The sequence below is a fragment of the Vespa velutina genome, chromosome 10, assembly GCF_912470025.1.
Source record: "Vespa velutina chromosome 10, iVesVel2.1, whole genome shotgun sequence".
Taxonomy (NCBI): Eukaryota; Metazoa; Arthropoda; class Insecta; order Hymenoptera; family Vespidae; genus Vespa; species Vespa velutina.
Window position 1 is genome coordinate 1,356,351 of NC_062197.1, and position 21,900 is coordinate 1,378,250.

Here is a 21,900-nt window from a genome sequence, read left to right on the forward strand (position 1 = left end):
TTGAAAGTAAAATCAATTACCAATGATTTCATTTATAAACAATACATATAGGATAATAAAATATCAGTTGTCGATAAAATTTATTAATATTTTATAAAAGAAATATATATTAAATGCATTTACATAAAATCCAATATATTGATTGGTTATATATTTTTCTTTACAACGAACTTCATTGTATAACCGATGATTACGTTATAAATGATTCTATTACTCCTTTATGTGATTGTTCATGAGAAAAGGTATTTATATGTCGTCTTTCAAGAATTAGAACAAGCTAGATGATCGAAATTTTTCAATCATCAATAAAAATAAATAGAGAGATAAAAAGATCGTGATTGAAGCATAACTACATGAAACATTTATGCTATTGCGAGACGCACTCTAGTACAGCTATTCAACTCTTTCTCATGTTGATTTTTAATACCTTATATGATTTTTATGCTAATAGTTAAAATTATCAATATGAAGTGAACTTACAATTCCAAGAGCATCCATATATGGGTATACATATTTATATATATTAAAGATGATAATAATAATAAAATATGATTTTTAACATTCTATACATTTTATATCCATTATGAAGTTAATGGTGAAAATAATTTATCTTAATCAACAGGTTGCATTACAATTACTATGATATTTTTAATACAAATATTACAATAATATATTATATAAAAATTCTTTTCATTATTTTTCAATATTCTGTGAGGAATAAATTTAGAACTTTGTATAAATTAAATAATTTCATTTATATTTTAGATGGAGTAGTTATTTCTTTTGGTAATATAAGAATGTACTAGATATATACGACTGAATAATAAAAATTGTAATCGCTACTATTTTGTATAATTTGGCAATAATATGGGTAAGTAAATATAGTTTTAGTTTTATTAAGAAATTAGATTTTAATATAACACACTTTGATTGTTATTTTATTTTTAAGACAAATTATAAACATTTATGTTTTGTAATAGTGATGGCAGGAAATGAAGGTACGCCAGGATCTTTGGCAGAAGATTCGCTATCTGCAAGATTACAATGGCTTCGTCAACGGCGTGAAGCACTGCAAGAGAAACTAGCTCTGAAAAATACTGAATTAAAGAATCTTTGTATAGAAGAGGCAGAATTAACAGGAGTTTTGCCACCAGAGATACCACTGGAGCCTGGAGAAAGTCCACCTACTTTCCGTAAAAAAGTTGGCACAGCATTTACTTATCCTCAGAATTTAATCAACAAATTAAAATCGAATGAAGCTGTAAGATTATTATATTTCATGTTCTATATACACATTAGAAAAGAGAAACATAATTTTATTATTGTAAGCAGGAAGAATCTGCTCTAGAATTAGAGCGACAGGTTCAAATTGGTATAGTGGAAGCTGCCTTAGGAATTGTTAATGATCCTGCAGAAAGTAAAGCTGTACGTCGAAAGCATAGATTGGTTTATCAGCAAGGTCAAAGAAGACTACAAGAATTGGAAGCACGTTTAAATTCTATACGTCAATCTCGTAATAAAACACATCGTACAGGACAATATCAACATACAATGGCATGTAATACTCAATCACATTTGCAGAGTAATGTCAAGCATAGAACAAAAAAACCACGACCACCTCTTGATAGCACAGGTATTATATATAATTACTTTATTTGTAATGAAGAAAGTGTAACATTAGTATTATTAACATTTTTGTCAAACTACTGTTCATTATAACTACAGGAAATGAAAGTTGTTTGGTCTCTACAAGAGCCATTACTCAAGAAGAAAATGTTAATCTAAATTTAATAGGAACAGAACAAAAATATCCTGGATATGAAGAACATCTTCCGTTCACGAATGTTTATCATCATAGTCATGATACTGGTTTTTCTTCTACAAGTCCTATTGACCAACGACAAAATATTAAAGCATCAGAGAATGATTTTAATGAGAATCATAATATTTATATTTTACCTGATCAATATCGTACTCGTACGTATTCTCATGGTAGTGGTGGTACGCGCAATCAGAATCATTATCAGGATAATAACCGAGTATATCGTACTGTACCGAACACGTATAGTGAAGAAGAACGTCAAATAAGATATCGTCAATTTCAACAACAACAACAAAAACAACACGAATTACAAGAAGATTTTTATAATCATCAACAATACTCAGAATATAAACAATTTGATAGCGAAGTTCAACGAAAATCGAATCAATTGTATTATGATAGAGATTTTCGTTCATCTCATCATGTGCATACACCAGAGTATCAAATACATTATAAAAATCAATCACAGCCATGGCAAAGAAAAGATCGTGATATGTCTACTAATAGAAATTTGAGATCTATGGGACCACCTGTTGATTCACATATGCCTCCAGGATGTTGGATGCGTTATGACGAAGAAATAATTTGGTGTCCTGATGAACAACTTGTCTCCGATAGATTTGGTAGCCTTGATCGTAGAAAACGAAATGGAATGCAACATGTAGGAAATATTAATGCAGATACACAATCCCGATATCGAACAGTGACGATTGGAGGATCTAAAAATTCTGTACCTGTTGTTTCCTATCCACAACCTACTATTCATTTATTACCTTTATCGGAACAAACGCAAGTCAACAATAAAATTCTTTTACGTACTCAATCCTTAGGAAGCGTAGAAACATGGCACTCCAATCGATCGCAGGAATCACAAGATGATAAGGATACTACTGATAATGTCAGTCGTAAAGGAAAAGAAAAAGAATGGTATGAAACGTCTTTAGATTCAGGTACAAGTCCTGCATTAGAGCCAGGTTTATTAATTACGCATAAAGCTATGCATTGTCAATCAAGCTCACCTGTATCATGTGTAAAGGATATTGGTGTAATTAATATTGTTAATGACACTGCAAAAAATATTCATTCAAATTTGCAAGGACGTTGTAAGTTGGATACATCTATTCAACCACAAACTCATTTACAGCCGATTCCTATTCGTTACGAGCATCGGCGGCCTAAAGTACTTGAAATTCCTGCAGAATCAAGAAAAATTCAAGAAAATAATGATGAGGCAATTCTTATAAGATCTCCTCATAATTGTACAATAGTGCAGGCTGGAAAATACCAACCTTATAGAGAAGTTACTAAACCTTTTGAAATGTCCGACTTTTATAAATATTCAACTAAATTTCGGAAACGAAATGAAATCTCTGGGCAAACTTCATCAAATGAGAATTGCTTAGATTCCTATGTTGGAGATCTTGCTGGATCTACTGATATACAAAAAGAATCTAACTCTTCTAATTATGTACACAATGGTAACCTCACTAGTCCAGTACAAAAAAAGATTTACCAACCTGTTGAACGTATGACCTGTCAACCCTATTTAACGAGTTTGAGATAGCTTTATTATAGAGTATTGAAAAGTATTGTGAGAGAAAGAGAGAGGGGAGAGAGAGAGAAAGAGAGGAAAATATGGTGCATTCATATTTTCTTATTATAATTATGTGTACATAATATTGCAATTTACAACTCAATCAGAAGGCAAGCAGAATTTGCTTAAATAGCAATTTTATAATACGATTTTTTCATTATACAATGTTTCATTTAAAGATATAATAATTATTGCCTTTAAAATAAGTGCAATTATATCTTATAATATATATATTATAGTATATATATTATACTATAATATATATAATATATATTATAATATACTTTTATAGTATATACACACATATACAGAATAGTAATATGCAAAAGAATGAGATATTATAAATTTATATTGAAATTAGAACGTACAAAAAATTTTGTATTGAAAAAAAGTGATAAATTTGTTAATTTATAATCTATATAACATATAATGACCTGAATATAGTGCCTTATTATCTTTTTAATATACATATTTACGCACAAAACATATGTTGTTATTAGTTCTTGGTACTTAAAGCTATTAATTAGAAAATTCCTTTATTAAAAAAAAAAAAAAAAAAAAAAAAAAAAAAGAAAAAAGAAAGAAAAAAAAAATAAAATAAAAAAAAAAGAAAAAAGAAAAAAAACGTTTTAAACTATTTCTATTCGTATTACAAGTATTATTGTAATTCAGCTGAGAAATATATGTAAATATATTGATAATAAAAATCTTGTAAAAATTTATCATGTTATATACATTATAATAATATTGATAACAAATAGCATACACAAGAAATTGTTACTAAGGCGTTTAAATTTTTATTTGTATCACACAAATCATAATAAAATGATGCTGAAATCAAATAAATATATACAAAATATTAATACATAATATTATAGTAATGTTTAATCAAACTCTTAAGTACCTGCATTTATGAATCTAAGAGCCAAAAACTCTAGGAAGACTATATATCAAATATAATAATTTATCTTTTTTTTTTTTTTTTATATTTATGTACCTAAGTGAATATAACGTCCACATATAAATAATTCATATAACATTAATCCTTTGCGATCGTACTCTCAGTCAGCAAAGCTTTTTTACCGTTCCAGTCGTACGTCTGATCTCAATCACTACCGCAAAAAAACCATACTAGAATATATTCCATATGGAACTTATTACCTAAAAAAAATGCGTTTACCGTTATATTGCTGCATTCTAAATAACAAAAACGCAAATACGAGAATTTTCGTGTCTTGATGCATACATGCGCAACCTTAGGTATTTACAGTACTTTCTCCTAAGGGTATGTTGACACATGTGCGCAATCTCAGTTATTTACAGTACTTTATTTCTCTTAAGGGCCATATATCACTATTGGGAATATCTTTCCTTAAGAATTCGTTGAATAATCGCTAAAAAAAATATATAGATAAAAACCTATTGCTACCTTTGTCCGAGCTTAGGCATTGTTAGTCAAATACCTAGTCTTCGATAATGTGTCGAGCCGGGCAATAAACAAACAGTAAAAGTAGGTGCGACAAGACAAGGGTTTATCGGGCGTCTACCCTTAAAAGATCAAAGCAACAATCATGGGCCGGCAAGGTCATCAAGAGAAAGGACCACACATCAGACTGTTTAAAAGTTTCGAATGAATTCTATACTGACACGCCCACAATTAATAAGAATATTACTTTCCCTTCCCAGATACTATATCTATATTTATTAAAGCCCATCAACCTTACGAGCTCCACTGGATCCTTCAAAAGAATTCGCGTTCTCTCATTAATTTGCGGGAACGCGGTGAGCAGTATTTTATTGACTCTATCAAATACTACATAGTTATGAGAATAAAATGATTACTGATTTCTTTAAACGTTTTTTATAATATTCATTTTTATATATTCTTAAATATAATCAACTATTACATTTAATATTGCTAAATAGTATAAAAATTTATCAAATATGAATATTATAAAATATAATAAAACATCGAAAATTATCTCAAAATAATTAATTTTACAATACAATTAGTAATTATATACTTGAAAAAAAAAAGAGGAAACATAGATTTAAAAGACAAGATATAAATAACGTGATATCTATGCACATATTCACTATATTTATTTCATTTTTCTACTTTTAATAACAAAAATATATATATTATTGTGTGAGAAATAAAATTAAAGCCAATTATGACTTACTCTTATCATCGAACTTGTCTAAATATACAAATTAATGACAACTAACAAGAGTTATCAATATCAGAGATGACTAAGAAATCATCTTAATGTCTTCACAGGGTCTTATTAATTAAGCTCACAATATTGTAAATACTTAAAATCTTTAATACTTAGGGCACCCTATATAGCGGTGATAGAAAACTAAAAAACGATTTGTATTTATTTATTACAGAATAAATTGTGTTTTTCTTATAATTGTGATATAAACGTTCTATAATCAGTAATAATTTTAATTAATTAACAAGGGCATATATAGCTGACAGTGAGAGAGTGGGAATCGTTAATATTAAAGGTGTTTACTACATGTATTGTGTGGCACACTTTTTAAAAAATATTACTATATATAACATAGAAGAAATTCGTATCTAATCTTATTATATAAAGATAATATAAAGTAATTTTAACTTACATTAAATATTTAAATGTAGAGAGAGAGTTCTCTCTTTAAAATTTTTAGAATTTTATTCTTAAAGATATGCGTTGCCAATAATTTATTCATTTAATAATCCTCTTACATGAATTTTAATACTATTATTATTATTATTATTATTTTAATGCTCTCATAAAAAAAGTAATTTTAAGCATGATTATTTTTCATAATTATTTTGAAAATCAAAGCATAATAAATTAATATAAAAAATATAATTGCCTGTTTAAAACGATTACAAAAGAGATCTTCATAGTATAATTTATAAAAAAAGCCATTGATATTAAGAATGTTATTTATCTCCCCTTTCTCATTCTCAAAATGTAAAATAATACAAAGCAACTATGATAGATATCATATAGTACATATGTTCATCTTTCAGGGTATAATATTGGTCAACATATATGTACCACAAAATATATCTTATACACAATTAAACCATTATGCTCCAAATGTAAGGATTACTGAATGTAAACTATATTGTACTAAGTACAGATAGAAAAAACATGAAAAACATTTTTAAGGTTTGACAAATACTTAATTAGTTTACAAAATAATATCATGTAAGTGAGATAATTAGTATGAAAGTTAATTTGGAATATAAATATGTAATAAAACAAAAAATATAACAAATAACTCTAACAGGTACATATACATCGATTGTAGATGTTATCAGTACTAAATTTTTAATAAAGTCGCTCACAAGTAATTTTGTAACAAAAATTTCGAGATTTAACCTTATATTTTGACTTACATTAATATATATAATCTGACTATACTTTTGCATAAAATAATAACGAATACATAATAAAATCATAGACCTTTATTAGGATAAAAAATAATAGACGTAGCCACTTTATTAAAATATTACGATATGGAATTATTATATAATTAGAAACATGCTGTTTTAAAAAAATAATATTGAAAAGACAATGTTTAAAAGTATATATGAAACATCCTATGAAAATATTAGATCATAACAATGAATAAAACAGTTTGATTAGATACTTAAAAAAATATTACAAATCTTTGTAAACTGAAAGCAATTATCAATATATTTCCATTATTGTTAATTTATGTAACTTTAATGGAGCTTTTTGCGCATTGCTACAATTATTCGTGTAGGATAATAGATAAATTTTTTGTTGCATGACGTAGACGTTATTAGGGACGTGCCGCTATTATATATAATATTTTTATAAAAACGTAATATATATAGATATCATTGGAATGCGGGCTATAAAATCAATTAATTTCGTTATAATTTAAAGCCCGCTAAATGTAACAGTTCTTCATTGTTTGTCCACTAGCTTATAATTTTTGTGAAAGCCATGTTCAACCACTAATTTATTACTCACAAATAGTGCCAAAGTCTTTTTGTATCTCGTTCACTAATCTGTTTCACTTCATTCACACATCCTCACATATATATATATTTATATGAGCGTACGCATTTATATGAATAGTCTATCAGTATCAATTGTAGAGAATAACACTATACAATTTTAATAATTTAAAGAAATTTTTAAAGATTCGCAGAGCCATAATATAAGAGGTAGGCGACAATGTATAACTGCAACTTTTAAAGTGAGTAGTTGACAATCTAGTATACCTATCAGATCTTCATTTGCTCTATATTTGATATAGTATACTGTTTTATTCTCCATAAATATGTATATAAATATTAATATTAACAAATAATTTCTCATGGATAAAAATATATTACAATAGTTTATTCAGAATAAATTACATTAACAATTTTTTTTCAAGCATAACAAAACATCAAATTATAAAACGAAATTGTAAAAAATATATACATTATATGAAAAATATAAAATATTTAATGCTCTCATTTATTATAATTTTATTGGTTTTATGGAAACCATAACATGGGGAAAAAAAAGTTGATCGTTATCAAAAAAAGGAAAATAATTATAAAGTCCACAAAGTTTGTATATTTTATGGAGAATAATACGATTCAACATTGAGTATGGATTAGAGCAAGATGGACTAAAATATTTTATATTGGAGGTTTATCATAATTTCAATTAAACAAACTCTAGCAATTATCACTTTTAATGTTACATTAATCTTGGCTCTCTTGATGCAACAAAAATTATGTTTCTATATCAGAATAAACACATAAGAGTTTATAATTTCTATACAATATTAATATAAATTAAACACATTAATGCGCATTTAGAATACTTTAAACCTTTCAGCGCTATGGACTTTATATTATTTCGAACCCGTATATGCGTTCAAATATGAATGTATCAGAATATACTATAAACACGTATGCGTTTTGTAATTATTTATATATCTAATTGTCATTTTTATGTAGAAGTAATCTGGCCACATTATCGATAAACTTTAAATAAATATTTTTATTGAATATTTTGCAATATACAATAGTGTGTGAAATAATATAGCGTACGATTCCGACAGAGCACACACATAAAACGTAAAAAAGTATTCAGTCCAGTGTGTTTTATCACAGTAAGTGGACAACGCACTATATGTGCGTGTCATTAAAAATTTCAGCGCTGAAAGGATTAAGTATTCCGACGTACGATTCAATTAGAATATTTATAATCAATTAACTGCAGTTATAACGTGAAAAAGAAATGATTCCACAGGTAATAGGATATTTAATAAGTACGTTCTATTGCTATAAATCTAAAACTTTGTATGACCAACTATTTGTAGTACTTATTCAAATTACCAAGCTTATAATCACGTATTGATCTTATGTGATTATCATTATTTGTAACACACGTACAAAAGGTGAAATGAAGCTGGGATATTTTTCAATATAATCACTCAAACAATTTGAATACTATTGACTCATTCCGATGCTGAAACCACTAGAACACGACAAATGAAATGAATAGTACTAGTAGCGGCAACAACGGCAATGATAACAGTAGTATCAAAGCAGTGCTACAACAGTCAACTAGCACACTTAGCACAACTACAATGCTACTTCGTAATCAGACCAATCAGATTCTTCCGAGTCTGAAAAGAATGGTACAATATCTTCGAAATCTATATACATCAAGTGATCATCTCTGCCTTCAAGGAAGTCCCATAAGATCAATTGCTATGAGAAATAAATTCAATTTTACAATTAGAATCTCACCTAATAATTCAACGTCATTAATCAAATATATTAATTTAATATAGTATTATAATAAGCTATACTTACTTGTATGATATCAGTATCGGAATCGGCATTACGACGCTGACGAACAGGTGGACCAACGTCTGTTTTAGTACCATCTGGTAAAGCGTGTAGATAAAAGCATTTATTACCAAATGGACATTTCCCACGACCTTTGTTAAAGTATTTGCAATCCTTAGTACTGCAATAAGCATATTTTATTATATATTTGTAAAAAAAAAAAAGAAAGAAGAAAGAAAACAAACAAAACAAAACACATTTAATTTCTTTTACCTTAACGCATCTTTATAATCCATGATTAATTTTTCTTTTTCTTCTTTTGTATCAACCCAATACATACTAGGGCACACAAAATCAGAAGTGACACGGCATTCTGGACAAGCTCTTATTATTTTATTATCGAACTGTTTAGCTTGCCTCCATTTTCTAATGCAGGTTAAACAAAAACAGTGATTACAGTTTGGCAAAATACCAAACCTTTGTTCACGTGATGACTTTTCCATTATTGTTTCAAAACAGACACCGCAAGATTTTTCTCTGCTACGTTGAATAGCAAAAGATAGTTCCATGTCAACTTCATGTTGTTTAACACATGCCTATATAAAAATTGATATTACATATTCCAATATTTAATTCCGTACTACACATTTTTTATATACTAGTTTGTTACTACTGACTAATATTCTTTTATATTTGCTAATGTATTTATAAGATCTAATATAAAATATATCATCCTAGCCTATATTGAAGTTTAAGGAATTAAAAAATACTAATAAAAAAAGAAATGACATAGCTGATAAATATATACTCACATTTGTATGCTTTTTCCGAAGTTCTTCATTATACGGATGAAGAGCTGCATGACTACACAATTCGCAAATATCTCCGTGCAAATATGTGCAGTTAGGTTTTTTACAAATTCCTGTAGCTTCAGCATATGGACAAAGAGGTTCCAATGAAGGATCAGAAGCTTGACCAGTTGGATTTACAGCTTGAGCATATGAAAGTGGTTTGGATGTACCAGTTGATGTTCCTGAAGTATTAAACATTTCATTGTTGGATGTAGAAGAACCAGCAACTGATGAAACAGTTGAAGGTATAAATTCAGGAGCTTTGACCCATTCTTCAGCTATATGAATACTGTTGTCCTTGCTGCAAACATAAATAATTCTTACAACATTATTATATTCTAATAGAAAAAAATGTACCGACAAAGTGTGTTTTATAAATATACTTAAAGCTCAGGTCTTGGCTGTATTAAAAGTTTGTAATTCTAAAATAATAATTTCTTTTTATATTTTTTAATCATTATCAATCAGATACCAAGATCTGTGCTATATTATCCATAAGACCAAAGAGGAGAATACCTTTTAAATATAATTGTGACATAATATAGTATATGCGACATACGTATTTTTTAACTCCACTGAAGTTGAAGTAGTGGTAGTACGTTGTCTTAATGAAGAACTTTCTCGTAAATTGGTCTGTGTACATGCATTACCAATGGTTTCAGAACTATGGAGAAAATGGCATTGATTGCCAAACTTGCATGTGCCATATTTAAAAAAGTGACAAGTAGAATTGGACGTAGGAGTGGACGATATTTCTGTTTCATTCGCGCTTGAATCATGACGAGCAGTTTGAACATGGCGATATCTGCAGTTATTTCCTCCACGACACATGCCATTTTTAAAATATCTAAACATAATATAGATATGACATTGATATGAATATACATTTTCAGATCAAATTGATCTTTCCTATACATTTTTAATATCAATTCTACTTAAGTATGATATCGAAGTAACCACAAATATAGTTTGGTATATAACAATATATGATTTAATTAACTAATATCAACCAACATAATATATGTACATATTATTTAACTAATAAAAAAAGACACATTTATAAGTAGAAATTATAAAACATTTCGTTATTGAAATGAACTGCTATTTTAATTTAATAATTTTACAAATTTAAATTTCACGGTTGTAAACAGCTTAGGGAATTGTGTCAATATTTACATTAACTTGTTTACATATTATATATTTAATACTCCTTGAATACAATGAGTGAATCAATATGAAGATAGCTTTTAATCATTTTTTCAAAGAATTGACGAAGGTCAACAGAGTTTTTGAAGATATAAGTTGATTTCTTACCGGCAAACAATACTATATGTCCAATTGTCGGCCATTTTCTCAAGCTTCCGCCGTAACAATTGATCAACGACGCGTTCTCAAAGAGTCGCGTGTAAATACCGTCGGGGATCTCGGCACGAATAAATTCACATGCGATGTAAAATAACCGTTTTTATCGAATCTTGAGGGTTCCTCACGAAATTTGAAATCAAACGTCCAACCGTCCAACACGCAGAAGCCCTTTCCTTGTCTCCTCCCAGAACCCTCAAGACCCTCCACGAATCCACGCTTTATTCCTTGTCAAGGGCTTATACTCTACCGTCTGCATACATCAATCTATACCGTATCGCTATTTGCTATCTCAAAGTGGTATTCTGCTAGTTAAAGAATTATATGTACATAACACATATGCATTTAAGATACATTACACATATGCAAGTATTTAACCGAAGATGAATGCACAATAGTGTTGTATCGCGCATGCCTAAGATCTTGTGAACCATATATACATACTTCTACTGTCTTTTTTCTTTTTCCTGAACATCGATAATAAAAAAAAAATATCTTTATATATAAGATTAAAATTATATTATGTAATATCCTTATTTCTTAATAGCAATGATGTAAAAATTCATGAAAAAAATAATATCTTATAGAATTTCTTCGATAAAAGATCCCAAATTATTAATCTTCTCGTCAATTTAAACTATTTATGCTCAATGAGCGTATCGTCCGATTGGTTTAAAATTTTAACTATATTTGATTTATAAGCAGAATCATTTTTATGAAAAGAAGGATCAATTAAGGGATAATTATTAATGTAATTTCTGATCAAACTACGTTTTGAAATGAATGAAATAATTGCAGTTTCTTGGATAAATCATTCGTTTAAAGAGTATTGAATTTTATATAAACAAAATAATTTGTACCGTCTTTGATAAAACTTTAAATTTTGTGTTTGTTTATACACACACACACACATATATTAATAATATGAAACGTAATTCTTTTTCTATCATTAGGCTCTTACCAACTGCTGCTATTTACAGATGCCGGTTAAAGATGACATATGAAATGGTTGGTAGTTACATGTATACATAGTTTGCCGCCACGATTATTGCCTTAGCTATAACATTGTATATTTGAGTTATTTATACGAATAGAAGTCGAAAAAGATAAAGTGGGTTTTTTGTAACCAATAAAAGGTGATGTTTCTTTGACGCACATCGATTTGATATTCCTACCGTTTAAAATGTATTTTTCCTTTTCAATGTAAAAAAGATCGCGAAGTGAATAAAGTTCTGAAAAAGAAATTATTCTTGAAAAGAATATTTATCATTAATTTTTATGTTTATTTAATTATAACATAATGTATGAAACATTCTTCGAAATTATTGTCAAACCATTTAAATATTTCAAAATAACATTGAGTTGCAAAATTGTACTTTAGGAGATTGTAAGTATTGAATACAATATGGCGTTCAAGTTGTCTTTGTCATCCTAACCTCAATTAATTATGCCGAACAAAATACAACACAACGAAGGAATCGTTTATAAATTAATTATATAAATATAAACGAAGCCACGTTGTGTGAAATGCGAATTATATAATACTTCCAATTTTTTTTATGTTATATAATAATTTAATTAATATATTTTTTTATATTTTACAGCGCTTGTTTTTCATCATCATTCTTTGTTGCTTTGTCTGTTACTTAAGAGACAAAATGAATAAATAGTATATATAAAATAAATAATATACAAAAAATGTTTAATATCTCACATTAATTAATATCTGATAATTAATTTATTACTTCGATGGAACATAACGATAGTGGTTGATCATGTTATAATACATATGCATGAGGATATTAATATTAACAAAATTAGTTAAGAGGTCTTTGTACAAAAATATTGATGATATCCAATATAATGCAGAATGGATATTAATCTCAGCAGTATATAAGTTTTTACAGTAAGTATAATTCAAATACCTTCATAGATATAAATAAATATTAATTCAAGTAAATCATATATATATATATTTTTTTTTTCAAGTTTTAATTTCTTTTAATTATAGATATATATATATAGAGAAACATAATTTTATGATTATTTACAATAATGGATTCAAATATTGACATAACATCAGCCCAAACATCTAACATATTATCTCCAGTACAAAATGATACGAGTTTACAAACAAATAAAGAAAATGAAGATTCTATAGAAAAATCTATATGTGAAACTCTAAAACCTGATCAAATAAATCTTGTAAATGAAGAAAATGTTAGTGAAAATATTCAGTCAGATAAAATTATTTGCGATAAGGATATAATTGTTGATACTACAAAATCAAATGTCAAAAACACAGACACAAGAGAAACTGCAAATGATTCAAATGTATGTACGGATGAAATTTCAAAAGAATGTAATATAAAAACACAGGAATCCACTTCACAAATTACTGATAAACATACGGATCAGTCTCTTATAAATAAAGAAAATAACAGTATAGCAACTCCTGATGTCAATATTTTAAATGAAATTTCGAATGAACAATTAGAAACTGTAAATTTAATAAATGAACATAATGTTAATGATCCAAAAGAAACAATATTACAAAATACTAATCCAAAGAACATCGAGGATTGTTCTCCACAAGAAGAAAGTGTAAACAATGCAGATGTAACCGATACAATTAAGCAAGAATCTATAATAAACATGAATAATACACAATCATTTACAAATGACACAGATACAAAAAGTAAAAACTCAGATGTACATGAAGATATTGATATATCAAATATAGATCAGGGAACATCTGATAAAAATGCTTCTGTACCAGAAAATACTGAGTTTGTACAATTCTCGCAAGACAAACATGGTGATTCTCAAATTGAAAATCAATCTATAGACGCTGAAGATCCTTTCGCTGGAGACAATCTGACCTCTGAAAATGTTGAACAAATGGAAACAGATAGTCCTACAGAAACAAGTATTGATTTTTCAAAGCTATGTGAACAAGGTGATATTCTTCAGAATATTGTTCATACAAGAGATATTGATTTTAATACAAAGTTAAATAATAATGAAAAAGTGAATTCATTACAAGAGGATGAAAGAGATAAGATTTCTCTTGATAATGAACATCATTCAACTGCTTCAAAAGAATGTGCTGAATCTATACCAAATAAGTCACATTCATCTGTAACAATCAAGGCAGAAAATAAAAATACTCTTTCAGAGGAAGATATATTGATAACAAATACTACAGAATCTATTAATAGGTGTAATAAACATGTAAAAAAGGATGCAGGAGGTGTAACACCAATGGAAACAGAAGAAGAACAATCTGATATATTACCTGGGCAGGATGATGAATTGTGTATTATTCCAGATAGTATGAAAATGATAATACCAGAAAAAGTAATGGAAAAGAAAAATAATGATAAAAGTAAATCTACATTGGATGAAGTTGTTATTCAAGAAGAGGGACAAAAATCAATTGCTGAAAGCGTTGAAAGTATTACAGTAAATCATCAAGAAAGAACTATAGCAGACAATAATACTAACAAAGAGCAGGTACAAAGTACGCAAGAACAGCATACAAATGTGGAGAAAGATGTGCTGATAACTACTGATGTTATAAATCTTGACGATGAATCTAAAAATTCTGAAATTGAAGAAATTTCATCAAAAGAAATGTGTAAACAGTGCAATGAAGAAAGATCATGTAAAATTAAAGTAAAGATTGGCGTTGATAGTTTCAATGTATGTTCTAAAACATGTAAAACATTATTTAAAGCTGCTAATAATAGAGCAACGGACATACCAAGTGATACAGTTAATTCAAAAAGAGATAAACGCTGTGCGAATTGTTTATTAATTATTGAATCAAATGATGAAAAAAATCTTTCATGGGAAACAATGGAATTTTGTAATGAAGAGTGTTTAGGAAAATTTCAAAATAAATATGGAAGCTATTGTAGGAATTGCAATGGTTCCGTTCAAGCAGTAAGTTTAGGAAAATATTGTGTACGTTTTGGTTATGATGTCAGACAATTTTGTTGCTCTACGTGTTTAGAAGAGTTTAAAAAAGGTTTAAAAGTATGTAGTTACTGTCAAAAAGATATAAGTTCAGGTACCGAAGGTTTTTTAGCTCCTGTCGGTGACAAAGGACAATTTAAAGATTTTTGTACCCAAAACTGCATGGAAAAATATTCGAAAATGAGCTCTACTGATCTTCCAAATATAGAAAAAAAATCTTGTAGTGTCTGCCAAGAGGTAAGCACACACACACACACACACTTGGTTATTTATATGAGACTATAATATAAGTATATAATAGAATGTAATATATATGTATCTTATATATTATATAATAAAATATACTTTCATTTTTTTGTGATAGGAGAAACTTGTACATTGTGAAGTCCAATTAGATAGAGCTAATCCAGTAGTTATATGTAGTGAGCCATGTTTTGCAGCATTTAAGTTTGTAAACAAAGTTGATCCAGACCAATGCTCTACTTGCAAACAATTTTTTGAATTACAAAATAAGAAAAGTTTTGTTATCTTTTATGAAAATGAAGCCCATACGTTTTGTACTAAGACATGTTTAAATATATTTATAATTACAAATAGGAAAATAGTACCTTGTAATTGGTGCAAAGTAAAAAAATATAATTTTGATATGATTAAAAAAGAATTAAAAAATGGACAAATAATGATGATGTGTAGTTTAAATTGTTTAACATTATATCAGGTATGATATATTAATTTATCTCAATTTATCCTATATATTTTTTATAATACTGTTATTTTAAATACAAAAAATCATTAATTTTGCAGGTATCTATTAACGCAGTTTCAGCCAAACGTATAAATTGTGACTTCTGCAAAGAATTTTCTCAAGCACAATATCATTTAACGATGTCAGACGCAACAATACGCAATTTTTGTTCATATAATTGTGTGATGAATTTTCAATCTCAGTATACAAAATCACCAATAACAATACCATCGAGTGATGATCCTGTACCAACAGGAATGCCAAAACGAACAATGCCACAAAGAACTACAAATCAGAATACATCAAAAGTAAATGAAATACAAAATAAAAAAAATATGCCAGTTATATCTTCAGTAACAAGTTTAGCCACTATAGGAAATGGACAAGCTAGTCCGTCTGCTACACAAAATAACGTAAATACTACAGTTCAAAATCAAGTGCCACAGATCATTTATAAGCAACAAATTATCACAAGACCACCTAGCCCAACAAATATTCATAATAAAATTACTCAATGTAAACCCTTAATGCATACAAAGGGCGTTTCTGTACGTCCACATCCATGCACTAAATCGACACAAACAGAAGAAACTCAACAGATGGTAATTCCGATACCTGTACCAATTTATGTTCCATATCCTGTACATATGTTTAGTATGCCTTTTCCAATACCATTACCTTTCCCATTACCTATACCTGTCCCTGTTTTTATACCTACAACAAGAAATAGTACTAAAGGAATTTTTAAAGACATTAAAAGGATACAAGAAAAGATACCTGCTGATCCTTTTGAAGCCGAACTTCTTATGATGGCTGAAATGGTAGCTACAGAAAAAAAAACTAATGAGACTGATTCTGATTCAGCAGAAGATAGGTAAATATATAAAAGCAGTTTTCATAGAATATTAAAATATCAGTCGATAAAATTTCATTTTTATTTTATATTTAATTAAATTCTTTTGTATGGATCTCAACTTGGAAAACTTTTCTTAGGGATGATGATGGAGGTGATCATGATAATGCACATAGTGACAACTTTAGTCCAGATGGTGTTGATTCTAATAATACTTTCGGTGATATGTTACAAATGGCATTAAAAATGGCTACTGGAGAATTGGATGAACCAGCGGTTGATTTAGAAGCTGCTTTAACATCAAATACAATAACAGCAACTCAAACTCCAGCACAATCTGAAGCACCTATAGATAACGATGGTATACCAAAGATAAATTTATTATTTATAAATCTTGTAGCATCAATTTAGAAATAAGAAGTTTATATAAATAAAACAAAATGATTTTCGTATATTATAGTTCAGATAGAACGTTCAATAACTGCACGTGGAAGAAAACGAGTAGTTCCATACAAATCTCGATCTACTCCAAATAAAAAAAGTAGACGCGTTTCTGCTACTAATGATATGCCACTCATGCCTCCTCCAGAACCTCAGCCACCACCTCAACCAAGAATTTTGGAACCTATTGAAAAGCCAGATGCCAATATGGCTTTAAAATATACATTTGGAGTTAATGCTTGGCGACAATGGGTAATTCTTTAAATATTACATTCAATTAAATATATTGATTACATATGTACATTCCTTTCTACATTTGTTCAAACAGGTAGTAGCGAAAAATGCAGAATTAGAAAAACAAAGTACACCATTAAGGAAAATGAAATTATTTAAAACAGATCTTTTACAACTTACAGCAGATGAATTGAATTATTCATTGTGTCTTTTTGTAAAAGAAGTAAGAAAACCAAATGGTGCTGAATATGCTCCTGATACAATATATTACCTTTGTTTGGGTAAATTAATATATTGAAATGTTTTTAATCTTATTTAGTATTTATTTTAATTACATATGGATATATGGGTATATATGTATAAACTTATCAAAGTACCTGTTTGTGTTTGTTTCAGGAATACAACAATATTTATTTGAGAATAATAGAATAGATAATATTTTCACAGATTCATATTATGAAAAATTTACAGACTGTCTAAATGAGGTTGCAAAGAAATTTTCTGTTCTTTATAATGATACACGTAAGAATAATTTAAGTTAATTATAAATATATTATTTAAAAATTTTTATAATTATTAAGTAATCATTACATACAAAAAATTTCTATTTGATTTTATTGTTTAACTAACAATATTAAATAGTTATTAATGTATTTTGCAGAATATATTGTAACAAGAGTAGAGGAAGAACATCTGTGGGAATGCAAACAATTAGGTGCTCATTCACCACATGTACTTTTAAGTACACTTATGTTTTTCAATACAAAACATTTTAATCTTGTGGTAGGTATACACATATAACCATTATATAATACTATTTTGGAATGCTATAAAAAGCAATTTTTTTTTTGTAGACTGTAGAAGAACATATGCAATTATCATTCTCTCATATTATGAAACATTGGAAACGAAATCCGGCAGCACAGCCTGCAACAGTTGCTGGAAAAGTTCCAGGTTCAAGAAATGTACTTTTAAGATTTTATCCACCACAGTCAGCTCTTGGTATGTATAAAATATATAAAAATATTTCTATATATGCAGCGTTGTTTAATCGATCATTAAAATATATGCAGATTTGTTTCATCAGGGATTCATTGTAGATTTTATGTAAATTTATGAAGAATTTACAAATGCTTCATTTTTATAACTTGCTTTTAGAAGCTAATTCACGTAAGAAGAAAGTTTACGAACAACAAGAAAATGAAGAAAATCCTTTGAGGTGTCCTGTCAAATTGTATGAATTTTATTTATCAAAGTGGTATGTATTTTTTATTATTATATTTATGTATAGAGACTTAAATCTCTGAATTTTACCACTTTACCATTTATAATTGTATATTTATATTATATATTAACATCTATTTCAGCCCAGAAAGTGTTAAAACACGCAATGATGTATTCTATTTATTGCCAGAAAGAAGTTGTGTACCCGATAGTCCAGTATGGTATTCGACATCACCACTTGCCAAGGAACATTTGGTAAAAATGTTATATCGTGTTAAAATGGTTAAAGAAATTAATGTAGCTTTATTGACTAGTTAGTTACATTTTCGCGAATTTCATTTCTGTTCATAGTGCAGAAAATCTAGAGATGTTAATCGTTTTTTATGTATGTTATTTTAAAAAAATAATAATTATAGATTACAGTGATTATGTATTGAAGATTAATTATTTGAATCTTATAATTTCTGTTGTAAATTTTTCACTTCCGAATAAATATAAGTTCTTATTATAAACGAAATATAAGAAATATATACTTATTATATACAATATTGATTTATATTACTTAAGCAGAATGATTAAGAAGAGAAAAACATTTACATGAAACACGAGAATAGCAAAGTATATATGTATGCAAAATTTAAACAGTTTCTATTTGTGTAAACTTTCTTAAAAAGCAATAAATGTAATAGGCATAAAATATGAAATAATATAATAAACGTAAAATATTGTATACTGCACAGTATATATGCATACATAAAAATTATGTAAATGAAATGATCACATCATTTCTATAAATTTTAATATAAATAGTTATTATTGGCTTCTATGTATATAACATCATTTATAAGATAAAAGATTTAGTAAGTGTAAATAGAATTAGTATACTTTTAAATATAAATGCATTTTAAATATTGTATTCTTGTCATTCTTTCATGTGCGCATTCTTGTATTTTACACTACAAGTAAATAATTGATGATAACATTTATTATGAATACTTCTTTGCATGCATATATTTTTTTTTTTACAAATTTTAAGTTATTGTAATTATTAATTATTATTATAATTATTACATATCAATAATTATGATATAGAATAAGGTCAGATTGATGACATAAAAAATTGAAGAAAAAAGCTTAAACAAATGAACCTGTTATTTCTTTCAAGTAATATTTTTGATAATGCACTGTGATATGTATACTATAGTGTATACTATACAAAAAAAAACTGATTTATTTATAAATTATATTCAATTAATAAAAAATATTTGGAGACTTTTATTGAAAGGAATCAAAGAATATTTTTTATTTATATTAGCATAAAAGATTATAGTTTTTTTTCCGAATTATACATATGTTTAAGAATACAAAATTTACCCACTTTTTTTTGGACGTACAAAGGTTCGTACGTGTTTTTGTTTATATCGAACTATTTCTAAATCGCGAAGACTTGATTGCACCTCTGCAAATATATCTCTTTGTTCTTCTTCAGGTATTGTCTCTCTAATGATTAAAAAAAAAAAATTTTTTTTAATTCAAACATTAAAAAATTAATTAAAATTTGTTTCCATTTGTTTGAGTACATTTTTTTTAGCTTACCTATAAATTTTCATGAGATCATATTTTTCCCAAGGTGTAGCATGTGCTGCAACCTTCTGCCGTCGGGTCTGACCGACAATTATATTTGTAACACCTTTTAATTCTTTTCGTTCCCATCTTTCTAGCCATGGTCGTGGATTAAGTGGTACTTTAATATCATTTATGGGTACAGAAGCACCCTCCGGTAATAATTCTGCATCCATATCAAATGGAAAAGTACTATATTCTAATGGTGCATCTCGTAAATAAAATAATTCGTTATCTAATCTTTTCTCAAGTCTAAAACAGAAACATTTATAAAATTAAGTATTAATACTATACAAATAGAAATAAAGTGAAACTTTTTTGGTTTTTAATTAATGTGTGTTTTTACCTTAAACAATCTATTTTTTGAAGAGATGGATCGTACATATTAAAAAGAACTTCAACACCTTGATTATCTACCACATTTCTTAAAAGAAATGACGCTCTTAATCCACAGCCTTGCCTTTGGATACATATTCCAACAAATCTATTTACTTTTCCAGGTGCATGTGGTTCAGAATATGTTACAGCTAATATTGATCCAACATAAAATTCAGGAATATCTATCTGAGATCTTCTTGCAATCATATCCATGCGTTCTAATTTTTCTCTAATATAATTTCGATGTAATGGATTTGGATCAGGTAGAAACTCTGGATAAATAAATCGATAATCTAACGAAATTGCTCTATCGTTTAAATCTGTATTTACATTTGTTGTGTTTTGGCTATCCTTTTCCAAACTTTGTGTCGATATTGTTGAAGAACATCGTCGCATTTCTTTTGCTACAGAAAGAAAAAAATAAATCATGAATATATCTTCTTTATAGAATATTTTTCAAGATATAATAAAACATACATTAAATAAAGCAATTGGATAAAGCAAAAGTTTAATATTATTATATGTATAAGATTTTAATAATATATAATAAAGGAATTACAATATAATATATTAAAAATTATAATATATATATATAAGTTTGTATAGATATACATACTCAATGTTCTCGCTATTTGTAATCCTAATTTTGTCTTATGTGATAGAATTTTCATAATGATAGGCATATTGAATGATAAAAATTATTGCAAACGTTTATAATTTTTGTTAAACATAAATCGCACAATTCTTTCAATTTCTTATAAATAGGTTATTTTCTAGTTTTTTCGTTACGTCAGATATATATATATATATATAGAGAGAGAGAATCTTGAAAGCAGTCTAGACACTTTAAATCATGCTAAACTTAAAAATATTTTGACGATGTACATATGTACGTATAATGATAATAAATTTGTTTTTATAAAGCTATTGACAACAAAATTTCATATAGTAAAAAATAT

At 27.5% G+C, this 21,900-nt stretch overlaps 4 protein-coding genes across 12 annotated transcripts; 2 read left to right on the forward strand and 2 right to left on the reverse strand.

Moving 5' to 3' along the window:
* The first annotated feature begins 89 nt into the window (after positions 1 to 89).
* LOC124952334 lies at positions 90 to 3,637 on the forward strand. Of its 3 annotated transcripts, XM_047502045.1 has the most exons (6): positions 181 to 242; positions 452 to 504; positions 766 to 871; positions 981 to 1,261; positions 1,333 to 1,633; positions 1,726 to 3,637. In XM_047502045.1, exons 3-6 carry the CDS (start codon positions 868 to 870, stop codon positions 3,384 to 3,386), a joined length of 2,247 nt encoding a protein of 748 aa, XP_047358001.1. In that variant the 5' UTR covers positions 181 to 242; positions 452 to 504; positions 766 to 867; the 3' UTR covers positions 3,387 to 3,637. The 3 variants fall into 3 exon arrangements, with proteins under 3 accessions (XP_047358002.1, XP_047358000.1, XP_047358001.1); XM_047502046.1 differs by lacking the exon at positions 452 to 504 and having other exon boundaries at positions 90 to 242; XM_047502044.1 differs by having other exon boundaries at positions 154 to 504.
* A 4,553-nt stretch (positions 3,638 to 8,190) lies between these two features.
* LOC124952335 (probable E3 ubiquitin-protein ligase makorin-1) lies at positions 8,191 to 11,905 on the reverse strand. Its single transcript, XM_047502047.1, has 6 exons — positions 11,415 to 11,905; positions 10,660 to 10,947; positions 10,062 to 10,401; positions 9,523 to 9,845; positions 9,274 to 9,430; positions 8,191 to 9,168 (listed from the first exon to the last, which is right to left on the reverse strand). Exons 1-6 carry the CDS (start codon positions 11,447 to 11,449, stop codon positions 9,040 to 9,042), a joined length of 1,272 nt encoding a protein of 423 aa, XP_047358003.1. The 5' UTR covers positions 11,450 to 11,905; the 3' UTR covers positions 8,191 to 9,039.
* Positions 11,906 to 12,470: 565 nt separating this feature from the next.
* Positions 12,471 to 19,924, forward strand: LOC124952329 (zinc finger MYM-type protein 3). Of its 7 annotated transcripts, none has more exons than XM_047502028.1 (13): positions 12,471 to 12,598; positions 13,067 to 13,368; positions 13,474 to 15,680; positions 15,808 to 16,161; positions 16,248 to 17,062; positions 17,182 to 17,402; positions 17,502 to 17,734; positions 17,811 to 17,997; positions 18,113 to 18,238; positions 18,378 to 18,499; positions 18,571 to 18,718; positions 18,875 to 18,974; positions 19,084 to 19,924. In XM_047502028.1, the coding sequence occupies exons 3-13, from the start codon at positions 13,518 to 13,520 to the stop codon at positions 19,256 to 19,258; spliced, it is 4,644 nt and encodes a 1,547-aa protein (XP_047357984.1). In that variant the 5' UTR covers positions 12,471 to 12,598; positions 13,067 to 13,368; positions 13,474 to 13,517; the 3' UTR covers positions 19,259 to 19,924. The 7 variants fall into 7 exon arrangements, with proteins under 7 accessions (XP_047357984.1, XP_047357985.1, XP_047357988.1 ...); XM_047502029.1 differs by having other exon boundaries at positions 12,486 to 12,849; XM_047502030.1 differs by having other exon boundaries at positions 12,506 to 12,849; positions 13,452 to 15,680.
* On the reverse strand, positions 19,224 to 21,754 carry LOC124952339 (39S ribosomal protein L19, mitochondrial). Its single transcript, XM_047502050.1, has 4 exons — positions 21,558 to 21,754; positions 20,910 to 21,345; positions 20,537 to 20,815; positions 19,224 to 20,440 (listed from the first exon to the last, which is right to left on the reverse strand). The coding sequence occupies exons 1-4, from the start codon at positions 21,622 to 21,624 to the stop codon at positions 20,311 to 20,313; spliced, it is 912 nt and encodes a 303-aa protein (XP_047358006.1). The 5' UTR covers positions 21,625 to 21,754; the 3' UTR covers positions 19,224 to 20,310.
* Positions 21,755 to 21,900: the final 146 nt, after the last annotated feature.

Excerpts from the sequence above, each read along its gene's own strand:
- LOC124952334 (XM_047502046.1), top strand. Across the intron at positions 1,262-1,332 it reads AATTAAAATCGAATGAAGCT|GAAGAATCTGCTCTAGAATT; the intron begins GTAAGATTATTA and ends TATTGTAAGCAG. Across the intron at positions 1,634-1,725 it reads ACCACCTCTTGATAGCACAG|GAAATGAAAGTTGTTTGGTC; the intron begins GTATTATATATA and ends TTATAACTACAG.
- LOC124952335 (XM_047502047.1), bottom strand. The coding sequence starts at position 11,449 with ATGGCCGACAATTGGACATATAGTATTGTTTGCCG. Across the intron at positions 10,402-10,659 it reads TCAGTGGAGTTAAAAAATAC|CAAGGACAACAGTATTCATA; the intron begins GTATGTCGCATA and ends TTATGTTTGCAG. Across the intron at positions 9,846-10,061 it reads TTCGGAAAAAGCATACAAAT|GCATGTGTTAAACAACATGA; the intron begins GTGAGTATATAT and ends ATTTTTATATAG.
- LOC124952329 (XM_047502028.1), top strand. The coding sequence starts at position 13,518 with ATGGATTCAAATATTGACATAACATCAGCCCAAACATCTAACATATTA. Across the intron at positions 16,162-16,247 it reads ATTGTTTAACATTATATCAG|GTATCTATTAACGCAGTTTC; the intron begins GTATGATATATT and ends TTAATTTTGCAG. Across the intron at positions 17,735-17,810 it reads TTAATGCTTGGCGACAATGG|GTAGTAGCGAAAAATGCAGA; the intron begins GTAATTCTTTAA and ends TTGTTCAAACAG.
- LOC124952339 (XM_047502050.1), bottom strand. The coding sequence starts at position 21,624 with ATGCCTATCATTATGAAAATTCTATCACATAAGACAAAATTAGGATTA. Across the intron at positions 21,346-21,557 it reads ACAAATAGCGAGAACATTGA|CAAAAGAAATGCGACGATGT; the intron begins GTATGTATATCT and ends TTCTTTCTGTAG. Across the intron at positions 20,816-20,909 it reads CAAAAAATAGATTGTTTAAG|ACTTGAGAAAAGATTAGATA; the intron begins GTAAAAACACAC and ends TTTCTGTTTTAG.